This window comes from Equus asinus, chromosome 5, assembly GCF_041296235.1.
Source record: "Equus asinus isolate D_3611 breed Donkey chromosome 5, EquAss-T2T_v2, whole genome shotgun sequence".
Lineage (NCBI taxonomy): Eukaryota > Metazoa > Chordata > Mammalia > Perissodactyla > Equidae > Equus > Equus asinus.
The window spans coordinates 28,657,027-28,683,794 of record NC_091794.1 but is presented as its reverse complement, the minus strand read 5'-3'; the positions used below and the strand labels follow the sequence as shown (position 1 = coordinate 28,683,794).

At 48.9% G+C, this 26,768-nt stretch overlaps 1 protein-coding gene across 1 annotated transcript; it reads left to right on the top strand.

The window, feature by feature from the left end:
- Positions 1–4,513: 4,513 nt before the first annotated feature.
- FAM43A (family with sequence similarity 43 member A) lies at positions 4,514–7,664 on the top strand. Its single transcript, XM_014843421.3, has one exon. The coding sequence runs from the start codon at positions 5,461–5,463 to the stop codon at positions 6,730–6,732; it is 1,272 nt and encodes a 423-aa protein (XP_014698907.1). The 5' UTR covers positions 4,514–5,460; the 3' UTR covers positions 6,733–7,664.
- Positions 7,665–26,768: the final 19,104 nt, after the last annotated feature.

The following is a 26,768-nucleotide window of genomic DNA, read 5'->3' as shown; positions in this document are numbered from 1 at the left end:
AGAATACTCTTCCTATTTTAAGGTCAGATGATTAGCAACCTTAATTTCATCTGCTCTCTTCCTTCCCCTTTGCCATGTAACATATTCACAGGTTCTGGGGATTAGGACATAGACATCTTGGCGGGGGGGTCATTATTCTGCCTACCACAGCAGGGGTCAGAGCGTGTGTCGAGGTACTGCCTGAACAGCTGAGGGATTCTACTCAGCAGTCCAGCTCCAGAAGCAGAGCATATGGACGGTAGTAGTGGTTCAGGGTGGAGGCTCTGCTGGGTGGATGCGGTGTGCAGAAATTGTGGACCCCATGCTCATCTGGAAAGTATTGGATGGGGAGCAGGGAAAAGATAAGAGGCTAGGAAGGAGTCCATAGTGGGAGAAATGAAGTGGGCTAGGGCAGGGCTCCCCAAACTTTAGTATGTATTCAATCACAGAGGAATTTAAGCAGAGATTCTCATTTAGGAATGGGATCCGGGAGCTGGCCCAGAGAATTCTGCTACAGCCAGTGGGTGAGTCCATTCTATGAGGAATGCTGATGTAGATCCTAGAGGTCCTGAGGAGGTTAAAGAACTGATATGATAGGGGTCAGGAGTGAAGAGGGCTGGGAGAATAAGAGGCTGAGACTGTACAGTGCGATTTTTGAAGCTTGAGAGTCCTTGAACCTGCTGGGCTCATTCCCACCTTGAGGCCTTCACATTAGCTGTGCCCTCTGCTAGCACAATGTTGTGCATGTATATAGTTATAAATGTTCTCATACCCACATTAAAGAAGCAAAAGGAAACAGGCAAAATTAATCTTAGTCATATATTCTAGGTAACTCACCAGAGTCAAAATATTATCATTCAATATATAATTACTATAAAATTACTGAGATCTTTTACATTCTTTTTGTCTTACTAAATCTTCAAAATCCATTTGTGTATTTCACACTTGCATCACATCTCAATTTAGACCAATTACATTTCAAGTGCTCAATAGCCACACGTGGTTAGTGAATACAGTATTGGCCAGCACAGGCTAGAATGTTCTCCCCTCGTATCTTTGCATGGCTGGTTCCGTCTCGTTCAGATCTCTGCCCGGAGGCACCTTCCCCGTCCTTGCTGTTGAAACCAGCCACCTCCCACTCCTAACACTGCTTTCTTTACTTCAGAAATGTCTCGCTATCTGATATTTTACTAGTTATTTGTTTATTATCTGCCTCCTCATGGGATGTGAATCCCATGAGAGCAAAGACCTGTCTGTCTTCTTTAGCGCGATATCCCCAGCAACTGCGTCACATCCACGGGAGACTCACAACAAATGTTTGTTGGATGATTTTGAAGATCCCAGATTTGTCATTTGTCATGTCAGAAGCCAGTGTTCATTCAGTGGGATGTTGGGGGAGGGGGACCGAGAGGCAGGAGCATTATGCAGAAAATAAGGTGAGGGGAGAGCTGGCTTGGAAGCCCTCTGTGAGCTAAAAGGCTGGCTCTCTGATGTTGGGTCAGAGGCTGGATTTCTTTCCAGCTGTGACTTGGCTGTGTGTTGATTCAACCACTGGCTTATCCAGTTCGGTGAGAAACCATCCCACCAATGGCACTTCTGCCTGGCACCAGTAGATGGGGCACTGTCATAAAAAAAAGTGCTGTCTGCAGTCCAATGCAGTTTCTAATCTCTTTCCCAACTGACTTTGCTGATGTTCTGTTCTGGAACTGCCTTGTCTCAGATCTGTGGTGTGGGCTCGTAAATGGTACTGCCAGCTTTCCTGGCCAAAGAAATGCAGCCTCAGTTTCGATGTGCTTTCCAAGGGGGTGACCAGCTTCTCTGCAAGGTGAGCAGGCCCCCGAGGCTGGCCCAATTCTAGGCCCCCGGGAGACAGCCTGGTCCTCCTCCCGGGTCTTTGAGCACAGGCTCTGAGCACGACTCACACACAGTGGGGTTTGAATTTGCCTAGACCTTTCTGTCCTCTTGAGGCTGAAAACAGGCTTATTAAGGGGTCAGCCCCATGGCATAGTGGTTAAGTTCGTGCGCCTTGCTTCAGTGGCCTGGTTTAGCGGGTTCGGAATCCTGGGCTAGGACATACACTACTCGTCTTCCATGCTGCTTCGGCGCCCAGATATAAAGTGGAGGAAGACTGCCACAGATGTTAGCTCAGGGCTAATCTTCCTCAGCAAAAAAATTAAAAAACATGCTTATTAAGAAGGTAGTCCAGGCGTGGCAGAGACCACTCCACAGCAGCAGCTCTGTGGGCCTGTGCATCTGGGACCGACACTCTGGCTGCTGCTGAAAAGTCTGGCCGCCAGTAGAATCCTCCCTGCCACCACGCTCCACTGGTCTCCCTGCCTCCCTCCACTTGAGGCCCAAGGCGGTGCCCCTTGCAGAGGCTGAAACCAGCCTTAGTTCCCACCACTGGTCCCTCCTCCTCCTCCTCCCCAAACCCTTCTGACCCTTGGCCCTCTGAGCAATTTGAAAATGTTAACTGCTAGAACATGATGTCTGCTTTTGTAGAGGTCAGACTTCGAGAGTATGGACTAGGTAAAGGTCGCTTAGCACAGGTTTGCCTGGTGTGTGTTTTTACTAGAATTTATGATTTGGAGCACATCCTGTCTACTTCATTGCCACTGCAAATATTCCAGAAATTTGAGCAGAAGAGGCATTAACCTTGGCTTAAATGGTTTATTACAGTTCTAACTGGCTCATTCCAATACCGTGGCTGGAATCCCTCCATTAACTGAGGAGTAAGGTGTTACAGCTCTGGTCTAATGACAGCCCGGGGCCAGGCAGCCACGAAAAGGCCATTCATTCTCTCAGAGACTAGGGCCCAAAAACCATGATCAAAAAGCTTTCTTCTTTCATTGTTATAATCATTAACTCCACCCTAATCAGCACATATGCACTCATTTTCATGTTCTATAATTTTGCTGTCTTCTATACCCAGAAAGCCCTTTAATTCTTTCCTGCTTAGAGAAATCCTGTTCATCCTTCGAATGTCACCACCTCCAAGGAGCCTTTTCGGATTTTCCCAGTCACAATGAACTTTTTCTTCTTCTAGCTTCTCAGTGTACTTTGGGTCTTACTCAGGGCATTTAGCCCCCTCTGTCTGCTTGTTCACATCCATGTCTCGTGCATCAACTCAACAATTAAGGTGTGCCTGTTTGTCCCAGGCACTGGCGGATACACGGTGCCCTTGTAGAGCCTACGTTCCAGCAGAAGCCCAGAGGTCGGGGGAGTTTGCATCCATCCTGGGACTGGGAGCTTCTTGGAGACAGGAATTGGGCCTGATCCTAGCTCAGGGCCTGACACCAAAAAGCTCTCAGAAAAGTTAGTTAAATTGAAACTCAGCACCAATGACTTTGAGAAAATTGGGCCAAAGTTCAAAGAAAGGTTAAAAGTTACCAAAGGCAGAGCACAGGAAATTTCCAGGAGAGGCCATGGTGGTTCTGTGGACCTGGCTTGGAAGCCAGAGGCATCCACGATCCCTGGTGGACTGGGCCCGTAGAGGGGGAGCGGAGTCCACCATCCCCCTCCAGGACAAGCTTGGGAGTTTGATGCAGCACCATCTGTCCACATATCACACATTCCAGCTAGCAGTTTTTTTGCTTTGAGCAGACCATAGAGGCAAGCAGGTTGTTTCAAGGACCGGGAAATGAGTTACTAGCCAAGGGTCAAGCTGGTTAGATGACTAAAGCTACATTGTCTGGTTGGCACATGAGAAAAGCATGATTAATATGATTGTCATTCTCAGTGGAGAGTCGCTGGGCATTAATTGACACTCAAATAAAAAATGTCATTTGAATTTTTACTAAGAATTCTCATGCAAAATGTGTCAGTGATGTAATAAAACTGAATGACTGGCCTGCCAAAGTAAACTGAGTTCTAACCACACACAAACATTTCTTAGAAACCGTATATATCTCAGCAAACTGCTCTCCTCGGAGCCCTGACAGCAGGAGGGGGCACCACTGGGGGTTCGGAGCCGGAAGCCCTTTATTTTTCCACTACACCCTATATTATTCACTCCAATCTTCTTATCACCACTCATCTCATTTTTCACGATCTGCTGTTGACCTGCGGAGCAAGGGCTCCAACGTGGTGAAAAATAAATCCGTATTTTCTTTGCCCCTCTCTATTTTCTTTAATAGAATAAAATTAGGGGGAAAAATGATACTAAACAGCACCCAGTCATTCTCAGAGAACTGTCACACAATGAATGAACCACTATTTCCCCAACCTTTCTGCATTGTAAATTAGTCGAAATCCCACCTTCCACTACCTCCCCCAGAAGTTTCGATGGAGTGAATTGCAATTCAGCCTGGGCGTGGAGCGTCAGAATTCAAGTTGCTTCCTGAGGGGTAACCCCAGGTCTTGGCGATATTTGTAGATAAAAGAGACGCTGATAAATTTGGGATGTAATTGCCAGATTGGATTGGTGTCTTCTTTCCCTCGACCAACCGCTGCAACCAGGTCCCTTTAAGAAACTAGGAACCCGCCGGGCGTCCAAACCCCAGACGGAGCCTCTTCTCTGCTCCTCCCCTGTCCCCGCGCGGCGAATGGTTCGCGCCGGCCTATATTTACCCGAGATCTCCTTAGACCGTAAGGATGTGAGCCTGGCGAGCCGGCTACCGCTCCCAGCACTAGAAGGGGCGCGCTGGAAAGGCGGGCAGCAGACCGAGGGGGATCCCGAGAGCGGAGTCGGACACCCCCCGGAGGAAAGAAATGAGGTAGCGACCGACCCTGGAGCCGACCATGCGCGCGCCCCGCCCGTGGAGCCCCGCGCCGCCCCGGCCGAGCCCGAGTCCCCGGCGTCCGGCCGGAGCGAAGATGCAGTGAGCGGGACTGCTGCGCGGGGCCCGCCGCGGCCAGCCGGACCCGCCATCTGACCGCGCTTGGGGCAGGAGCTGATTCTGGGACCAGCGCAGCCGAGGGACTCTCTGTCTCCAGCACCCCTTAGGGTGGGGAGCACTGGCCCCTGGGCCCTTGAGTTTCCGCGGTTTCTGGCCCCAGCCCTGGGGATTGTGTGTGAGCGAGAGGGGGCCCTTTTCACGTTTGCCGAGGCGTTCCTGCATATTCTCGCACCATCCCGGCTGCCTTTGCTGGGGGGCTCCCTCTATTTATTTGCACGCGCGCATCTCTCTCTTTTTTTTTTTTTTTTGCTAGAGACATTTTCCGCTCCACTCTCGTTCAGTCTTTCTCTCATTTTGCTTGCCTAAGACTCTTTGCCCTCGTCCTTGCCCAGGCTGGGGTAAATCTGTGTGCGCTTTTTTTCTTCCCCCCACACTCGCCGCTGAATATTTTCTTCTAAGAATTCTACCCCTGCCCTCTCCAGCGGGCTTCCAGAGCGCTATACCTCCCCCACTCTCTACCACTGGGCTGCTCCCAGCGGAGTTTTATTTTTCGGCCCGAGTCCGGCCGGGGCGGGTGGATCAGCGGGGATCGCACCCGGCGCTCCGCTGCCGCCGCCCAGCTGCGCGGGGGCGCCCTCCGGAGATGCTGCCGTGGAAGAAGCACAAGTTCGAGCTGCTGGCCGAGGCGCCGCCGCGGCAGGCGTCCAAACCCAAGGGCTACGCGGTGAGCCTGCACTACTCAGCGCTCAGCTCGCTGGCGCGGGCGTGCCCCGAAGGCGCCCTCAGCCGGGTGGGCAGCATGTTCCGCTCCAAGCGCAAGAAGCTGCACATCACCAGCGAGGACCCCACTTACACCGTGCTCTACCTGGGCAATGCCACCACCATCCAGGCGCGCGGCGACGGCTGCACTGACCTAGCGGTGGGCAAGATCTGGAGCAAGAGCGAGGCGGGTCGTCAGGGCACCAAGATGAAGCTGACTGTGAGTGCGCAGGGTATCCGCATGGTGCACGCCGAGGAGCGTGCGCTGCGCCGCCCGGGCCACCTCTACCTGCTGCACCGCGTTACCTACTGCGTGGCGGACGCGCGGCTGCCCAAGGTCTTCGCCTGGGTGTACCGGCACGAGCTCAAACACAAGGCGGTAATGCTGCGCTGCCACGCGGTGCTGGTGTCTAAGCCCGAGAAGGCGCAGGCCATGGCCCTGCTGCTCTACCAGACGTCGGCCAACGCACTGGCGGAATTTAAACGGCTCAAGCGGCGGGACGACGCGCGTCACCAGCAGCAGGAGCTGGTGGGCGCGCACACCATTCCGCTAGTGCCGCTGCGCAAACTGCTCCTGCACGGACCCTGCTGCTACAAGCCGCCAGTGGAGCGCAGCCGCAGCGCGCCCAAGCTCGGCTCCATCACCGAGGACCTGCTCGGCGAACAGCAGGAGCAGGAGCTGCAGGAGGAAGAGGAAGAGGAGCACACCGAGGGCTGCCTGGAGGAGGAGGAGGATCGTGCCGGGGAGGGAGACCGGGCAGAGGAAGAGGCCGAGGCGCAGCAGGCGCTGGTGGTGGCCATGCACTTCGAATGCGGGGACTTGCTGGACACGCTGGAGAGTGGCCGCGAGGAGGCGCTGGGGGGCGGCGGGGTCTCGCTGGGCCCCGGGGCTGGGCCTCCGCCTCTGCTGCTGGGCAGCGCCTCCGACATGAAGGCCGAGCTGTCGCAGCTTATTAACGACCTGGGCGAGCTTAGCTTCGGCAACGATGTGCGCAGCCTGCAGGCCGACTTGCGGGTGACGCGCCTGCTGTCTGGCGACAGCACCGGCAGCGAGAGCTCCATCGAAGGGGGTGCCCCGGACTCCACCTCTGCCGCCGCCGGGGACCCATCCGGCCCCATCGACGGCGCCAGCCCAGAAGAGCCCCACTCGGGCTGAGGTCCCAGCAATCTCCAGCGTGCGCCCCTGGCGCCCCACTGTGACTCTACCCGTCGTGTCTCTGCAACCTCCTTACCCCCCGCCTGCCCCAGGAAAGGGGAAATGGGACACTTGCGGCCCAGAGATCCCCTTGCCCCTCTCCCTTGACACAGTTGGCTCTGTTTGAAGCGGGCTTAGGTTGCGCGTGGAGATGTGGGGAGATGCGCGAAGGGGCAAACCCCGCAAGGAAGGAGAAAGAGGCTGTGGGCTCGGGTGGGAGGTGGGGGAAGGGCCTGCTGAAGTTAACCAAGTCCTGGAGGCGTGAGGTGCCTGCCGGCCAGTTTCCTGTTTGTGGGGCATCTGGGGCCTGAGGAGGAGGGGTTAACTTCCTCCCCAACCCCCTAACTGGCAGCGGCCTAGCCTGTCATTGACATGTCATTTACAAAAAACAAATGAATTTGCTCTCACAATATTTGAGGCTTGAATGCCACCTCCTTGCCCCTAGTCTTTGTGGTGCGAGAGCTTGGGTTGTTTACCTCAGACTCAGACCCTTGAAATTCTGCCAAATTCCTCAAATAACTGTGTTTTTGGGGCGGGGGGCGTGGAAATGAAGGAAAGTTGCATTTTGTTTACAGCTAAGACATCTAATATCTAAAAAAGGAGTTTTCCTTTAGAAACACACACACCTTCCTCCTGCTCAAAAGATCTCACTCCATGATACTGTGTAAAATATTTTTGCACTGTTGTGAAGTATTTTTGACATTTTTTTTTTGTACATAACTGTGTTCTCAGAGCTGAATGTTTATATCTTTTGCTGTGCAAAAGGGACATGTAAAATGTTGTTCAGTTGTATATACAGAAACGTGTATAAAACATTTTGTTATTTTTTAAGAGTAGCAATGTTCTGGTTCTGTTTGCACACCACTGGGGAGAGAATAAAGAGGAAAACTGAAGAGAACAGGTGAGTGTCTGGAACTGCTGCTGACAGTGCTTGGCTGTGGGTGTGGGAGAGGGGTGGCCATTGCTGGGACAGTGTGCTAGGACAGTCTTGGCCTTTGCAGTGCTGGGAGGCGATTAGGGGAGGGGAAGCTGCCGTATGCGTAGTCTGAGGTCCTTCTGGTCCTTCGTAATTCTGGGTGCTGTGGCTGGGCCCTCTCTTCGAGTATATCCCATGTTCTTCACTCACTGAGTTGTGGGCGTGTGGGCTTTTTCTGGTCTCTGAGTTAATTGTTGGAGATGCAGGATGAATTCTGTTGCTTACTCTCAGACCTGTGAGGTTATTTAGGGAGGAGTAACTTTTAAGGTCTAATGAGGTCTTACCACCTCCTTCTGTGGTTCACCTTTTTCTTTATAAGCAGCTCAAGGAACTTTAAAGATGAACTAGAGACCTAAAGAAAGTGCCCCCTGGGGCTCTCTGAGCAGTGGGACCATCTCTCTTTTTCCTAGGAGGAAAATCAAGGAGAGAGGAGAGTTAAGTTTCAGTCATGGGATGAATGAGCCACGGTGCAGGTGGGTTGGGTGGAGAGGCAGGTGGAAGAAACTATTCCCGTCTGTGAGCCAGTCTGACCAGTGTGGGAATGGTGTGGAGGTCAAGGCAGAGAAAGCTGTTAGAGCTTGGTCTGTGTGTGTGTGTGTGTCTTAGGGTTTTCATGCTTTCTGTGTGTTTGTTTCCGTTGTAAACTCCAGACAGATGTCTCTAGTTTGGCCACAACTGATTAGCTGGATGTTGTAAAGATGCTGCCAAAGCTGTGCCTTCTGCAAATTATTTTTTCCCTTTGCCCCTGTGGGCCCCTTTTCCTGCACTGCAGAAATGGATTGCACTCCTGGCCTTCCGTGGTGTCCTGAGGCCACTTTGCTTTGTTTTCATCATAAATATGGTCTAAGCAACTAGATCCAGAGATCCTAAGGAGTCTAGAATTCACTGGAACCCTAGAGGAAGGGAGGGTGAAAGATTTTCTTCCTCAAGAACAGGACTGGTTCAGGCAGAAGACTATCTTTAGAAAAGAAAAGGGTGCATGGGAAATAATTAAAAATATTCACAGTCACCTAAGGGCACTGGAGAAAGTCCGGGCCTTGTGTCTGTCATATTTTGGTTTGGTTGAGAGTCCCTCTCCCTGGCCCCGAATGCCTCAGATACACATCATGGAGTGACATTTTAAAATCCCAGGTAGAGAGAGTTGGGAAGGTCAAATCCTACCACACCCAGACACCCACATGGCATGCCTTCCACACGGCTCTCACCTGACGGGCAGACAGCTGTGAGGGCCATCACTAGCTTGCATGACTGGGTTTCACATTTCAAATAATTTCCACACGTTCCCAAGATTCTCTGCTGTTTGAAACTGATGGGGACGTTAAACAGGGTGACGATCAAATGGCTAATACTTGGGGGTGAGGCAGGGTCTGCATGTCTTCATTCTTATCCAATCTGTGTGTCCAGTGGGAATGCCAAGGTTGGCTTCCATCTGGGACTGATGGGGCCATGGTGATTGGTCAGAAAGCTCAGAGGAATGCCATTTAAACCAACACCATCAATAAGTATAAGGCAACTATCTCTTTAAGTCTGATTTTTCCTGTTACCTGATTTAGAAATAGGGAAGGGGGGCCTTAGGGAAGGAAGGAGGAAGAAGAAAATAAGCAGACCGTGTAAAACCCGGCTCCCTCCTTCCCTCCCTCCCTCCCTCCTGGTGTCCTCTCCTCTCCTCCATTTTTTGGCTTTATCCCCACTGTACCCCAGGGCTCTGGCTGATGTAATTCTAGAAGAGATGCGAAGGTGATACGTGATTCACCTCTTCTTACATCTCAGTCTTCCAGGGATGACATCACTAGTGTAAGAAGAGATGTTTTGAATGAAAAAAAAAACAAAAACAAAAACCAGAAACAAATTTGTTCCTGACGCTCAGAGGGACGGGAGTGGTGCGACAAAAGCCAAACTAAGTAGTTAGATGAAATACACATTCCAGAAAGCACCTGAGGTCTGGTTTACACAGCTTTTCCTTCTTGCCAGGTGAGGCTTGTGTTTCTCCTTTATGTAACCCGATGGTACTTTTGGTGCTGTAAGACACTTTCCACATTCCTCCCCAGCCTAAGTAAGCCTCTGAGTCCAACAATGCAGCCTTGGCTTCCGGCAGCAAGAGGGATGGTGGCAGAGAGGGCAGCGTGAGTCCCTGGCGGAGGCATTCGTCAACTTCTCTCAGCACAAACGTCCCATGTTCGTTTGTACGATTCGTTGTGTGTCTTGAGGGGGAAGGAGGGAGGAGGAGGATGGTATAAAATAAACAATAGTATTACGTACCCTCTCAACTATTATGATGTCAGAGAAGGACACCCACACTACACACACATACACACGCACACGCATGATGTACCCTGAAGGACACCGCCCTCTCCCTGCCCCACCATCAACAGAACAGTAGATTTTAAATAGAAAGGCTCTGCTGTACCAAGAAAGCACATTCCATCCCAGGGACAGGGCTGCTTTTTTAGGGTTCTGCTGGTGAAAGACGAGAGAACTGGCTGGGGGAATCCACCCCTGGCACCACACTGAGATTAAAAACCTCACAGGAGTCACCCGGGATCATGAGAAACATAAAAATTCTATTAGGAGCAAGTTGCCCTCGTTTCCAGCAGGATTTGGTAATTTGATAAGCAGAACTCTCTCCTCTGTGTGGTACGCATCAGTAGTCCTAGCATCTGCTGGTAAGTGATGCGTGACAGAGCTAGAGATGTGCGTGGCCTGCTGCGCCTGGGAGCCATGTCTGACCATGGGAAACTGCTCAGCATGCCAGGCAGGCGGGAGGTGGCTGGGGCCAGGGCGCTCTGTACTCTCGGCCTACCAGGTTTTTCTGCATGTGGGCACATCTGACTTTACTGTTAGCTGGGGCTTCTCCTGCTGGTTCATCTATTTTCACAGGCCACAGGTGTGCCTGGGACCAAACCCTCACCTCCAGCTCCAATGTGATCCAATCTGAGCAGCCTTGACTAACCACCGTTTTGGTGGTTTGAATGGCTAGGTGGTCCTGGAGCTTGGTGCTCATTCCTCCCCCTCTCTAGGGCTGTTCAGTGGCACCAGCACGGGTCCTTGTTTCTGACTTCCATGGAGAGTGGCCCTTCCGACAGCCTCCTCTCGCATCTCCTCTTAATCTCTCTCCCATCCCACCTCCTCCTGTAACCCATCATTCCCCTCTGGCTTCTCCTGTTATCCAGCTTCCCACCTGATCCTGGCTTCATTTCTCCCCCTTCCCACAAACCTAGCTCAGATCTTAAATCACCTAAAAGAAAAAAAGCCCAAAATTTAAGGGAAAAACAAACCAAGTACACAGTCATCATCAGTTAGCACCAATCCTGCAATTCCTAGGCCTGCTTTGGCTCTGTCCCTCTCTTAGAGATGTGCAAACTGATGCATAGAGGGGCAATGTCTTGCCCAAGGTTACACAGGAGGGACAAAGACCCAGGGGTCCAAATTCTTAAACCCATGCTCTTTTCACATTCCTCCAGTTTTTATGGCTTATAACCAAATTTTTGGCTTTGGCATGGGCAGAAACTGGCAGTCAGATTTTTTTTGTTTCCCCTTTTCTTTTGTACCCCTACATTTCACACATGGTAGATACTTGATGATAAATATTTGTGATGCCATTCATCAACATGCCACTCCCACCGCCAATTGTGAATGAGTATCTACTAGCTGCACAAAGCTGGAGGTAGAGAGGTCAGCTGTCTGTTTTCCTGGCAAGAATGCTCCTGGTGGGTGGGGTGGCAACCCCCAGAAGAACTTGGTCTCCTCTTGTTTCCATCCCTGAGATCTGGTCTGGCAAGACCTCGCCCTAGAAGAGCAGGTCTAGTTTGAGGGTGAGGGAGCTCTTCCCATTGCCTGATGATTATTAATCATCTGTATCCTTCTTGGTTGGTTGAGTTCTCCAAGGACAGGGATATGTCTTTAGGCATCTCTGACTCACCAAACTTAGCATAGAGCCTGGTACCTAGGGGGTACTCAGGAAATGCTGAAGAAGAAGTAAAGGGGTGACTCCATGTCAGGGTAGGAGAATAGGTCTCGTAAAGCTCAAGGTCATCACCCAGATGGAAGAGCCAAGGTTCTAAGAATATATGTCTAGAAAGGAGGGAGGATTGGGATTCAATTGACTCTTCAATGCTACATGGGGTAGATTGGACTCCCAAGATTTTTCTTGGAACTGCCCTGACCTTCTTCGGGAGGAGTGGATCTGGTTTGGAGAAAGGTGGTTTATTTGCAATTGGCTTTGACTGGAATTGGAGTCCCGTCTCTGCTCATCTCAGCTGCAAGGTTTTTGCCCAGATCCCTCTAATTTGAGCCAAATGAAGGCTTAAATAATGTGGTGTGGCATAAAGCCTGCAGGAAGAGCCTTGGACCCAGGCCTTGAAGTGACCTGTGCTCCCTCTGCATTGACTCAGTCAGGTCACTTCTCCTCTCTAGCCTCAGGATTATCATAGGTAAATGGGTGGGTGGGTTTAGATAATTGCAAGACTTTCAGCACCAATGTTCTGGATGGAAGAAGGAGCAAAGGGTAAGGTCAGGTGTGTTCTGCCCTCCTGCATCCCCTAGTGGGACAGAACAGAAGAAACCTCTGACCACGGGCTAGAAACTTCCTAGGGCTCTGTGCACAGCGCTCATCTTTGGGACCCATGGTGGCCTGGACCCTCACCAAAGTCTAATTTGGAGGTGACGTTCTCTTGGCCAAACCAGAGCAGGAGTTGCCTATTAGGCTTCCCTTTCACCATCTCAAAACATGGAGGTCACAGTGGGTCTTAAAATGGGAACTGACACTGAATCTAAAGGTCAGGTTTGGGCCACATTAGGGACCATAAAATGACTTTCCCAATCACTCAGCACGTTGGGGCCAGAATTCAGGTCTCCTGACTCCAAGTCCTACACTCTTTTCCCTGTACCTTTTGAGTTGGGATAAGTTAGTTTGGAAGCAACCCAGGCACTATCCAAGGAACTCTGGCAGGGCTCAGGCGTCTGCTCAAAGGCCACGAGGGCACCTGGCAGCTGGGTGTTTTGTTTTCCTAATGATGGAGACCAGGACCCGCCTGCAGCAAGTCTTGGACTAAGAGGGAGCTGACAACCAGGGCATCCTTCCCCGCCTCCCTTTGCAGCAGGCTACTCCCTGCTCCAGGACCACCCCAGTCCCAGGTCCCTCTCCCAGGAGAATTTGTTCCTAGCTGTCTGTCAGGGATTCTCCCTCCTCTTTGTTCCAGGATTAGCCAACAATGGCTCAAGGGGTCACCAGCTCATGCCAAGATCTTCTACCCTCTCTAGGCCTGAGAGCCTGAGAGCCAGACAGAACCTCAGGCTCCTCCAGTCCAGTCTCTTCATTTTACAGCTGAGGGAGCTGAGGCCCGGAGAAGGCAAAGGACTTGTTCAACTGTCACAGGAATCTTATAGCATAGCCAGGATTAGAACTCAGGCTTCTGCTTTCCCCCAATCTCTTTCCAAGATGCCACACTGTTGTCTTTTAGAAACCCTCAACAGTAATGCGGGGAGCCCCGCTTCCTTGGTGACATGGACCAATTGTGTGTGTGTGAAGCACAGAGCTGTCCTCTTTCCACAAGTGATGAACTTCGCACTTTTGCCTCCTCAAGCTGTTGTTCCTCAGCCTACAGTGGATATCCCAAACTCTTACCTAAATTGGACTTTTCAGGGAATTGACATTTTAATAAGGGACTTTTGAATATTAAAAGCCTTTGAGATATAAAAGACCAAGTAATCAGGGTATTTCAGGCACCATGATGGGAGGAGGCTAGAGTAGGAAGGAAGGAATATTTTGGCACAGGGAGTACCACCCCTAACACTACCAATGTTCTTCTGGCAACATAAACCGTATTCCTAAAGGTTCTACTCTTGCAGCTGAACTCTTATACAGAGAAAGAGAAAGTGATGTTTTCAAGGTCACGTGAGTTCAAGGAGGGAGGGTGGGTAGGGCCACTGGGTCCTGCATCAGCACACTCTCAGTTCTGTGTTCTAGTTCAGGGCTTGCAAATGATTCCCGGGCACCATCTACAGATCTACAAAATCATCAGCAGTTCCTTATCCACAGCTGCTCTCTGTCCTCCTCCAGGACTTCCTCTGCAGATCAGCTTGTTTTAGGCTTTGCATGCCAACTTGCTTCCAGTGTCCCTAACTCCCAGGGAAAACCACTCACCATCTGATTTCCAGTAGAGGAGCTCCTCTATTTAAAAGAGCACCATGTGATCGGGTGCACCCGTTTGTGCTGGAACTAAACCACGCTGCTTACCCACTTGTCCGAATGAGATGTGCAGACACACCAAGGTGTGTCATATCTACAGCAGTCGTTGCCAGTAAGGACGCTTTCAGAGTCCAGGGCTGGTCAGACCCATTTGGAACTTTTCACATTGATGAAGTCAAAAGAGGCTTTTAATCTTATGCTATAGCTCTGCCATTCCATTCTTTTGACCATGGTCTTAGCAAATGTCCAATATTACCTGACAAATGAGGCATTGGGGGGCTAAGGAGGGGACGGGAGCAGTATTCCTGTGGGCAAGGCTGTAAGGGATAGCTGAAAGAGAACTAGACTTGAGATCCGGATCTGGCCCCGGTTTTCCCACACATTAGCTCTTTGACCTTGGGCAAGTTTCCTTTTGAGTCGAGTTCTTTCTGTGAAATGGAGATAGTACTATCTAACCAAACTATCTCTCAGGTTGTTTTGAGGCTCAAAATCTAAATATCGGATGAGTAAGTGCTTCGTAAAGTGCGGTACGGGAAAGGAGTGGTTACTGCTGGGATATTCAGAAATAACACGGTTGGGATGAGTGAGCCTCAGGGGGGCTCTCCCACGGGGCGATCCTGTCCATGGTTAGCGACATTTTCCATGAAACATGTTCCAGGGCCCAAGGAGGGAAAACAGGCAAAAACGAGGAAGTGATCTATTAAGAATAGGAAACAGTAGGTGGTACTTAAATGGTAGGCTTTATGTGGAAAGATTACAGGCCAACTTTCCATCTGAAGCTCTAGATATCCACATGTACTACGTGGCTCCATCTCCAGCCCGATCTCTTCCATCAGCTGTAGCGGGAGAGCATGGCAGCTGGCTGTGCTCTCTGGCTGGACTTTTATTTGTTCTCTGTAATAGGATTCATTTTGTCAGCATGTGATTATCAGCCCAGATCAATATTTCTAGTGTGATTAGTGTTCTATACTCAGACACACACATGCGCACGCAGGCACACACACTGCTTCCAAAACTTGCCACAAATATTTGCAAGCATGATTTCATTTACTTCTCAAATAGATGTTCCTGAAATGAACACAATCCTCTTAAACTAATTCTTTGGACTGTTTTCTAGAAATGCAGAGATTCTGAGATTTTCCTTGGAGACATTCTACATAGAGTACACACAGGAATAGCTGGGGTGCACTTGTTCTGATGGAACTCTGTGGGTGTATGTGTGTGTGTGTTTCTGTGGGTATGGCTGGGACTGTGCTCGAGGGTAAATATGAGCTGTACTGTGAACTCAAGCTGTTGTGGTTGGCAGTAGTGTGAAATGATCAGTGAAAACTCACAGCGCAATGAGAGAGCTATGCTGATCCTCCCAGATTTCTGCCAAGGAAAACTTCAAATCACATCACCCTTTCCTTTCCATTGTATTCTGAGTTTTCTTTTTTGTTTGTTTTTAATCTTAAAGGGTCCTTGAAGTGATAGAAATCACCAGTTTCCTTTAGGAATGCTCTAGATTGCTGGAGACCATGATCCAAAGAGGCCCACTGCTAGGATGAACACAGATTCTGGTTTGCTCAGGGAAGTCCCTGTTTGTGCCTGATGTCCTCACAGAATTATAGTGGAGCCACCTTTTACTCTCAAAAGTGACCTAGTGTGGATGATAAATGATATAATTTCCCTACCTATTACTCGGGTAATTTTGACCTTAATCTATACATGTCTTCATTCATTCATTCCTGTTCCCTCCTTCACTGAAGAATTATTTATAATAGATCTACTGTGTGCCAAGCACTGTGCTGGTTGTGGGGGTGAGGTGGGGGATGGGGGTGGGAAAGAGGAAGCAGTCCTTGCTCTCCTGGAGCTCATAATCCAGTAGAAAAGACTAAAACGTGTGGTACCTATCCAACATAAAAAGAAGTATGATCAGTTTAAGTGTCAAGTACTGAGGGAACACAGAGAAGGAGCAGCCAATCCACCCCACCTCACCCAAGGGAGGCAGGGGTGCTCACAGCGGGCTTCACAAAAGAGGTGATCATCCTCCTAAGCCATTAAAGTGGTCTCCTCAAAGGATCTGACTGAGTCATAAAAGCTTGCCTGATCTAAGTTCTAGAGGAAGCATAATTCTCTAGAGCTTTTTTATGGGGAAGGGAGATTGGGGGTGTTTTTGAAGATCTCTTACCTGCAACCTCTCTCCACCCTTGTACTTCTAAGGGCCATTTCAGAAGAATATTTGGGTTTTCTTCCTCATTGGTCCATTCCTGATCCATGAACTTGGCAACCAGAAGGAACAGAATATGGTGGATATAGTTAAACAGGGTCAAGAATGCTAGCTGCTTTGACAAATCCCATACTCTTACTGGCTTAACATAATTAGAGTTTATTTCTTTTTTGAAAGATTGACACCTAAGCTAATAACTGTTGGCAATTTCCTTTTTCTCCCCAAAGCTCCCCAGTACATAGTTGTGTATTGTAGTTGTGAGTGCCTCTGGCTGTGCTATGTGGGATGCTGCCTCAGCATGGCTTTGACGAGTGATGCCATGTCCGCACCCAGCATCCGAACTGGCTAAACCCTGGGCTGCCGAAGTGAAGCGCACAAACTTAACCATTCGGCCACGGGGCCAGCCCCAAGAGTTTATTTCTCACCTATGCAATATCCAGTATGAAAACTCTTGGTTGTCAAGCAGTCATTCAGGGACTCAGGCTCTTTCTATATTGTGGTTCCACCATCTTCTAGAGCAGGAGTTCTGGCCCAAATTGGGCCTGCAGGCTGTTTTTGTATATGAAGATTTATTGTAACGCAATCATGCTCATTCATTTTCATATTGTCTATGGCTGCTCTGCACTACAAGAGCAGAGCTGAGTAGTTGCAACAAAGACTATATAGCCCACAAGCCTAAAATACTTAGTATCTGACCTTTTACAGAAAAAGTTTGCTGACCCCACCCTAGTGCCTCAGAATTCTCTCTGGGTCATCTGCTTCTGGCCAGAGAATGTCCTCCAGTGGACAGAGAAAGAGTGTGCATGATCATTTTGGGGTTTTAATGGGCACGCCTAGAAGTGACACACCCAAGTTTTGACCATGTTCCGTTGGCCAGAACTGAGTTCCCAGCTACATGTAACTGCAAGGGCAGCTGGGAAATGCAGTCTGGTGCTTTGCTCAGAAGGAAAGGGAAATGGGCTTGGGAAAGAGGTATACAGTCCTGGCAACAGAGACCCTTCATCTTATGACCACGGGCCCAGGTTTATACGAGCTAAGACTTTAGGAGGATCGGGGGAAATTGTTATTTATAAGAGTTTGTGAAGGCAGTCACCGTTCAGTTTGCGCTTGGTCATAAGGCCCACTTTGGATAGCTCAGGACCCAGAGCTCAGGTAACTTTTCAGAAACAGATGCTGCAAACTTTAGCTCAAGACTAGAAGGAACGTTTGGGGTGGACTGTCTCCTCTCTGGGGGTCTGGGAATTCCTGCAGCCTTTGGGAGCAGATCTCCTTCTCTGGAGACAGCTCTGATTCTTGAAACGTTCTTCTAAGATTTGTGTCCATGCAGCCTGTCACACTGCCCTGGGAGGGCTGCAGAGAGCAAGTCTGCTCATTCTTCCCCAACGGATGGGCCATATGGGAAGCCCTGCTGGGAGAGTCCTGCCCTGCTTCCCTGGTCAGGCCCAGCCACTTGAGGGGACAGGCCAGTGTTCTTATTTCCCTCAGAGGCCTCAGCTTCTCCCACCAGGGAGCCCAGACACCTGGGGAGAGGGACGGTTCTGCTTTCCAGGTGAGAGGGTGACCTGAATGGACGTGTGAGTGGTCACTGCGCGCTCTGTGAAGGCCTAGGTGAATTCCATCCCCCTCCTAGAGGTCTGATAGAGGTCCCGGTGTCCCCTGTCAGAAGCGTCTCCACTCACCAGCTAAATCTGCGTACTGGCCCAGAGGGTGGGAAGGATAGGGGGACTTTTACTTTATACTCTACACTGTACTGTACTGGCTGGATTTTTTATTCTGTTTATTAGCATGTTACATTTATAATAAGCTAATCTAGTTAAAAAGCGCAGAACTGTATAATACACTTTGGAAATATTTTAATTCAAAATGGTATTTTTAAAAAGGCTTATGGTACCTAACAGGATTATCTGGGAAATTTACTGGTATGGCTGTTCATGGAATATAGCATTACTTTATTAGTTATTATTCTTTGATAAGGTTGGGGATAAACTGCAAACAGTTGAAATAAATGTATCATTATCAAGAAAAAAAAGAGAAGAAAGAAAGAAAGGAAGGAAGCAGGAAAAGAAAAGCTGTGTCTCTTCTGGAGATAACCCCGCCTGGGGAGATGCACGGGATTCCAACTCAGAGGCAGGGGTTTGCACCCCATTCACCCTGTTCCTGGCTTTGTGTCCCATTCTACAAGCCTCCCCGTGTGACACTGCACAAAGAGGTGCAATTCTCTGAGGTCTGGTGCCCTCATTTGTAAACAGGGATAATGATACTACCCTATCGCGTTGTGCAATTCAAAGGAAATCACGAATATAAGCCACTTTTTATGGAAAAGTGTGATATAGATATGAGGAATTTTCACTGCAGTCCTCCTGGAAGAACCTGGAGGGCAGGCTTGGGTGGGGTCTTGGGCGGGTTGGGGAGCTGGCCTGAGACAGACTTTGGCCATATGGCGGCTGAGCCTGCTCTGTCTTTCTCTAGTTGCTTTCTGGGGGTCCTGCTTTCCCCCAAACTTCTTGAGGATGGTGACCCAGTATTCCCTGAGGCCCTGCATTACTGAAGGCCAGACCTTGGACTGGAGTAGCCCCACCAAGGGACTGTCCCCCTGGGAGGCCATGTCTGGCACGCCAACCCTCTCTCCTTCTGAGGAGGCCACCTTTCTGTGTAGGTGGTACCTTGTAACTTATAAGGGATGCTCTTGGCCATTCTCTCTCCTGATGCTCATAACCACTCAGGGAGGCAGGCAGGGTGGCATCGATAACTGAATTTTCAGATGAGAGACCTGGGATCAAAGAGTGGAATGGAGTAGAAAGGAAGGCCACTGACAAGTATTTAGCACCTACTGTATGCAAGGCAAAGTGCTGGGCACTTCAAGTGCAGGTGCCTCAGGGTGGTGGACCGAGTGAAGGGCAGACCTGGGCCTGCGGTCCAGCTCTCTAGATCCCGAGTGCTCTGTGAGCACAAATGGCTCAGAGCAGAGGGAGTATGGGCAAGGGTCCTAGGGGACAGGTGGCTAGACAGGCAGGAGAGTGATGGGAGGGGCAGGTGGGGGTGGGAGGGAGGTTGGCAGTGGCAAGTATGAGGCTGTGGGTGGGGTTGGGGCCATAGCTCCCATTATGTTGCCATCATCAAAGTGCCCAAATAAAAAAAAGTTTCCAATTATAGGGAGACGTGGTTTGGGGAATCTCCCAGCAGCAGGGCCCAGATGTTAATTAAGCCTAAGATAGGTTATTATCTCTCCCCGTTGGACTGAACAGAGGGAAACTGATGCAGACAGCAGGTTGGGACTTGCCCATATGGCTGTTATGTGTTATTATTTCTGGTTTTTAAGAGGCACTCGACCCGGGGCTTTAGTGTACAGCCGAGGGGAAGGAAGCCACATCTAAGTGCTAGTCACTGAGGACATTTCCCACTCCTCCCTCACAGTTAAAGGAGGGCCTGACCAGGCACTCGGCGTCTGCCCCGTGGCTTTCTGGAGCCACCTGACTTGTGTTCCCACACTGGAGCTACCACAGAGCCAGAGAGTGCAGTGCGGGGTACAGAGCGCAGGAACCCTGCAGGCTGTTCCGTCCTAAACACGTCAGTGCCGACAGGCAGGGGAGCTAGTGAAATATTTAACAACCCTCATGGCATGTTCACCCACCCCTCTGAATGGACGCTGGCGAGAGTGCTGGTCTAGCATAGGTCCTGGGGGCCCCTGTTTGGCCAGGTGTTAACTCTTTGATTGCTTGGTCTAGGACAGGTGTATGTATGTGTTTGTGTGCCTGTGTGTGTGTGGGTGGAGTGGTTCAGAGGAAGGGCCTAGGTGGCCAGGTGACACAAGAAGAAATATCACAGGGAGGTGTGGTTCAGTGGCTATTTACCAGCAGATATGGAAATAATTCAGTGTTTTACCAATCAATATGGCTGTACTAGCAGAATATCAATCATGAGAAAAGTATTTTTTATCTGTCAATTAATTTACAAATATCAAAGATTTAATCATCATCATCATAATATTATTATTAATAATTATGTTTAGTCCCTTCACAAAAGCACCATTGGGCTTTGCTTTCATCCTATTTTCTAATGGCTTGTCTCTCCGAGATCAAGAGGAGGTTTCTGATTTGCTCGTCAGTGGACTGGGGGCCTTGGCTAACTCTTGCTTTTGGGGTGGTGGAGAGAAGTACCCCCACCTTTCTTTCTTACTCAGTATCTTCCACCAGCAGAGGTTTTTACATTGTAAGATAGGCGGTTGCCTGTTGATAGGCCATCTGGGCATCTGTGTCTGTCCATCTTTGTAGATCAAGCAACTGTCTATTGATGAAAAGTGAGTTGCTTGGGATTCAACTGTTTATTTTAAACATCAGCTGGAATGACTGAAGCAGGAACTGCCCTCCGAATATCATGCGTATCGTGGTGGGGGGTTCCAGAGGAAGGGCCTGGGTGGCCGGGGTGACGCAACAAGGAATAGTACAGGGAGGCATGAGACAGTGGCTATTAACTAACAAATATTTACTAACAAGAGCTTCTCTGCTAATCTACAAAACAAAATTAAAGGGGGTTTTTTCTTTGGCTGGCAGCTTGGAATAGTGGTCAGCAATTAATTTCAGGCAGAAGCTGTGGAGTGACATGGACTCCTCATGGTGTCCCTCCAGGGGTACCAATTCTCAAGGACACCATAAAGATTTCCTAATTAGACTTTTATCGTGCCTGGAGACATGGGGATGAAGGCTGCTGGGCAGAGTGTGGCCGTGGTCTCGAAGATCAAAGTGAGGCCTGGCTTACTTCTGAATCTTGACCTTGTTTTTGAAGGGCTGAATAACAATACCAATAACGATAATAATAGAAAAGATGGAAAGAAGACATTTTGAAATACTGTAGTGACCCAGTTCTGTTCTACCTGGGAAAGGCAAACAGGCATGAGTTACTTTAATTCTCTTCAGCACATCTGTTAAAAGGCTGATGGAACATTCAGGACGAGCCTTAAAATAAACAGGCATGCCCTACTCTTTGTGTAGATCTTGGGGAATAAAAAAAACAATAATGAAAACTACTGATAGAGGCCTGGCCAGCAGTGTATGTCCAGAGCTCCCCTTGTGGATATGTGATCTCCGAGTTTGTCCAGCCGTGTGAAAGGGCCCCCCTCAGGAGGACTTGTCTTTATTATTTTTTTTATTATTATTTTTATTGAGTTAATGATAGGTTACAATCTTATGAAATTTCAGTTGTACACTAATGATTGTCATTCGTGTTGTAGGTGCACCACTTCACCCTTTGTGCCCACCCCCAACCCCACCTTTCCCCTGGTATCCACTAAACTGTTCTTAGTCCATAATTTTAAATTCCTCATATGAGTGGAGTCATACACAGATTATCCTTCTCTAGCTGGCTTATTTCACTTAACATAATTCCCTCAAGGTCCATCCATGTTATTGCAAATGGAATGATTTTGTTCTGTTTTACAGCTGAGTAGTATTCCATTGTATATATGTACCACATCTTCTTTATCCATTCTTCTGTTGATGGGCACTTAGGTTGCTTCCATGTCTTAGCTATTGTAAATAATGCTGCAATGAACATTGGGGTGCATAGGACTTTTGGGATTGCTGACTTCAAGCTCTTTGGATAAATACCCAGTAGTGGGATGGCTGGATCGTATGGTAGTTCTATTTTTAATTTTTTGAGGAATCTCCATACTGTTTTCCATAGTGGCTGCACCAGTTTGCATTCCCACCAGCAGTGTATGAGGGTTCCTTTTTCTCCACAACCTCTCCAACATTTGTTACTATTAGTTTTAGATATTTTTGTCATTCTAATGGGTGTAAGGTGATATCTTAGTGTAGTTTTGATTTGCATTTCCCTGATGATCAGCGATGATGAGCATCTTTTCATGTGCCTATTGGCCATCAGTATATCTTCTTTGCAGAAATGAGGAGGACTTGTCTTTAATGTACTCTTGCTTTTCTCCTAAATTCATGTTCACCATGATGACTACAATCATGTTAAAATCTATTTAAATCACTCAGGAATGTTTATGAAAGACTTTTAGCACACTAATTAAATTTCACAAATAATAACTAATATTTGATAGTTACAGCTTATAATAATGGTATTTTTATATCCATTATCTCGTTTGATCTTCAACAGCCCCCTGAGATGGGTAGATATTATTATTTCCATTTCATAGATGAGGAAATTAAGGCATGGAGGATGGGAATTGGCTTAGAATCAGTGTCAGAGATAATAGTGATCATCTGGTCACTAACTTCGTTTTTCAGGTGGAAAAACCAGGTGGAGCGAAGAGACTTGCAGAGGTCTCGTAGTAATTGGAGCAGAGCTAACATGCCAAGGGGATTTTCTTGCAATTATTTTAAGGAAACTGCCTGAAATCCAAGACACTCTCCATTTGATCCATGATTTAAGTTTGAATGTTTTTGGGGAAAGAGAGGTGGCTGCCCTCTACCCTTGGGGTCAGGCCTGGACCAGAGCCTTTACCATGTGGTCAAGTGGTTGTTTTGAGCACATAATTACTCAATTTAAGGCAATATGAAAGATATGGAACCTAAGAGATGTGGTTTTAACTATTGAGAGTAAGGCATTCAGTTCAAGGAGAGGGATAGAGAAAATAGATTGGGGTGGGGTCCTGGGAGCCTCAGCCACTACAGAAAGTTCTGGAAGGGCTCTTGTTCCTCACTCCCCTCCCTCCACACTCCCTGTCTCAGCAACTTGTACTCGTATCTGCCAGGGGCCTTCCTAGGCTTTGGAGTGAGAGAGGTCCTTGGCCCTGCCCATTCCCACTGCCTCACCCCGTTGACCTCCTAACACCACCCATCAGGCCAGGACATGGTTCCAGGCACTGAAGAATAGGAGACTCACTCTAGGGTCATGCTCTCAAGGAGCTTGTGGCTTTGGTAGGGGAGAGAAAGGAAGAGGCATGCAGAACCAGCCATGATTCCCCATAGCAAGTTCCCCTACTAAATCCTCAATAAAACACCATGGGAATGTGGAGACAAGAGGGCCTGGAGAAAGAGGACAACGTCGATGAGCACGGAGAGAGGAGTGGGATTCATGACTGAGAGCAGGCATTTAGGCTGTAGGAATATCAAGGAGGCCTAAAGAGTTCCATGGTTCGTCAGAGAAGTGCCTTGTGGTTAAGTGTGTGAGCTGTGTGTGTGTGTGTGTGTGAAGATGGAGAGGTACACAGGGGTCAGGTCATAAAGAGCTTGTATATCTGACAACTTTGACCTTTCTGTTGAAAACCATGGGTTTGCTGGATTTTAAGGATGGGCAGCATGGGGCTTGTGAGACGATGGTGCAGGAGTGCTCACACTGTGGTGGTGTGGAGGAGGGACGGGAGTGAGGGTGTCTAGAGGCAGAGAGAACAGGGAAGAGGCTCTCTCCACAGTCCAGGCAGGAGATGATGAAGGCCTGGACTGAGGGAGAGATGCTGGGGATGAGGGAGGGGGAGAGGTCCCAGGGACATTTCAAAATAATCAAGAGGTTAGTCAGAGAGTGTAAGGTGTCCAAAATGCAGGGCTGTGCTGGAACCAGCTGGCCCTGGCCCAGGAGACTGACTGTGGACATCTTTTCCCAACTCTGCACTCAGGGACGCCGTGCTGGGAGCTTTAAATCAGCTATAGCAGAAGCTTTAACACCACAGAAATCAAGAAAGGCTGCAAATCAGGTGGTCTCTCCAGAGAGCTGATTGTTAAACATCTACCAACACACCATTGGTGAGAGACCTGCAGCTTCTCCTGCTGTGCGTGGTGCAGAGGGCAGTGTCAGAGGAAGTGGCCTCGGGAGGCTTCAGAGGCAGTTGAGACAGGCCTTGGGCAAGGGATAGGTTTGTGGAAGGTGGGGGGTAAGAGAAGGCATTTTCGGTGAACCACACAGTGTGAGCAAAGGCTTGCCTTCTTCTGGGCTATCTCGGCACAGAGCAGGGGACTTGAGACACTCCATGACATTTGTGGGTTCCTGCTAGCAGAGTCTTAAATTAGACCTTTATGAGTTGACAGATCAGATGCACAAATGAAATGTCCCTTAAATACTTACTGGTGCATGATGCAGGTTTGCCATGAACTGGCCTATTTGGGCCAGGACTTCTTCTGTGCACAGAGCAGTCCCTGAACCCAGTTGTAATGGCTAATTAGTGACCTTAAGAAGGACTCAGAAATGTTCCTGGATTATCATTTAGCAGGGGAGGAAACTGAGTCCCCGAGAGTGCTTCAAAGACATTCTCAAGACCACAGCTAGTTGGTGACCTTCGTCAGGATCAGAACTATGGAGCCGAACTTGCATTAGTTATCTACAACTGCAAAACAAATTCTCCCCACCAATAGTTTGAAAACTGGCTTAAAATAACAATAAACATTTATTATCTCATATTTTTTGCGAGTCGGGAATTCAGGAGTGACTTAGCCTGGTGGATTTGGCTTGGAGTCTGTATTAGTCAGGGTTTTCTAGAGAAAGAGAACCAATAGGATATATATATATATGATTTATTATGAGGAGTTGGCTCACATGATTATGGAGGCTGAGAAGTCCCACGATGTACTGTCTGCAAGCTGGAGACCCAGGAAAGCTGGTGGTGTAATTCAGTCCGAGTCCGAAGGCCTGAGAACTGGGGGAACCACTGGTGGAAATGCTAGTCTGAGAGCAGAAGGGGAGATGACATGTCCCAGCTCAAGCAGCGAGGCGGGAACAAAGGGTGAATTCCTCCTTCCTCTGCCTTTTGCTCTTTTCAGGCCCTCAGTGGATTGCGTGATGCCCACCCACATGGGGGAGAGCAATCTACTGAGTCCGCTGACCCAAATGCTAATCTCATCCAGAAACACCCTCACTGACAGGCCTAGGAATAATGTTTAATCTAGGTACCCCGTGGCCAGTGAAATTGACACATAAAATTAACAATCACAGGGTCTCTCATGAAATTGCTGTCAAGATGTCAGCTGGGGCTGCAGTCATCGGACTGGGGCTGGAGGATCTGCTTCCTCAGGGCCCACTCATGTAGCTGGCACATTCACGCAGGTGTGGGCAGGAGGCTTCGGTTCCTCACCAAGGGGGCCTCTCTGTGGGGCTGGTGGAGCATCCTCACAACACAGCTGCTGGCTTCTGGAGAGATCAAGGCAGAAGCCGCAACGTCTTTTATGACTTAGCTTCAGAAGTCATCATCATCATTTCCCCAAGATCCTAGTGGTTACACAAGTGAGTCTTATTCCGTGTGGGAGAACATAAGACAAGAGGCAGGGATCATTGGGGACCATCTTAGATGTTGGCTGCCACAGAACCCAACACAGGAAATGGGTGAAAACCAAGAGACTTTTGAAGTCAGAGGCCGTGGTTCTGCCTTTGGTAGGAGGGATCCAGGGAAAGGCTCAGCTTCCTCATCTATAATGTGGGGCTGTAGTTCCTGCCTGCTGTGCCGTGATGGGTTGTGATGAGGACCAAGCTGCAAAGAAGAGCACAGGTGTTAGTGATGGTGCTTATTCCCATGCCACCTGTGGTTAAAAAAAAAAAGAAAGAAAGATAGAGAACCCTAAATTCCTGCTTATTGACAGCCATCCAGCAAAGCATAGGGGACCTAGGGCTCCTGGGGATGCAGCTGCAATGTAGTGGGTCCAGAGTGAGGTTTCCTGGGCTCAAAGCTCAGCTCCCCGGCTCACCAACAATGTGACCTTGGGCCAGATGCTGCATCCCTTTGTGCCTCAGTTTCCTCACCTGTTCCCATGGAAATGATGACAGAACCTCCTTCACAGTGTTGTTGTGAGAATTAAATTAGCTTGTTCTGGTGAAGCATTTAGAACAGGGCCTCCTGACATTTAGTCACTGCCTGATATAAATACTAGCTTTGGCTACAGAGTAGCCACGGAGTCTGGAAATATAGACATTATTTTATCATGCATTGTAATGTAATATCAATAACTCATTTATTACATGTTTACCTGTGTTTCCAGACTTGGTGACCAACCTGTATTATGCCCTCCCATCCTGACTGTGCAGGCAGTTTACCCTATCCTGTGGTTGTGTCTGTAATCCGGCTGGCTGATCTGGTATAGGATTCTAATCTCTCATTAGAGAGGAGAAGGCCTTCATTATACTTATTAATGTCAGCCCTGCCTCCAAGCTTCCCTAGATGTGGTTGCTGTTAACGCCACTCTCAGTGTGTTGCTCTCCCCAGCAGGGCCTTTTATTACATGAGGACACAGAGTGGAAAAGATGCCCCGTACTATTAAGTTGGTTTTGCAAACCGCAGTAGCCAATCACAGAATGCCATAAAGATACGCCTTACCTCGAAGGGGGCAGGGTACCAGCCATCACAGATCCTGAACCACCTGTGAGAGTGTGCCCTGGGAAGAAGCGCTCCAGGGAGGGAAGGTCTGGCGATGCAGAGATGTACCCCATGTTGATGAGAACGAGCACACAAACTCTGAGCCTAGAAACTGGTAGCTCGGATGCTGTTTGACTTACTTTATAAAACGACTCTGCAAAATTATTACCAGTTTCTGTAAATATCCAGTTCTCTGGTTTCTTTAAAATTTTGCTTGGTTTTCTTTTTTTTAAATATTTGAGTCACATCTTTCTGAGAACGTCTATCACCTAGAAGGTGTTCCCAAAATGTATTCCTGGAACACTGATCCCACGGGGTGTTACTGGAT

What these genes read in the sequence shown, in the direction of transcription:
- FAM43A (XM_014843421.3), top strand. Translation starts at nt 5,461, where the DNA reads ATGCTGCCGTGGAAGAAGCACAAGTTCGAGCTGCTGGCCGAGGCGCCG.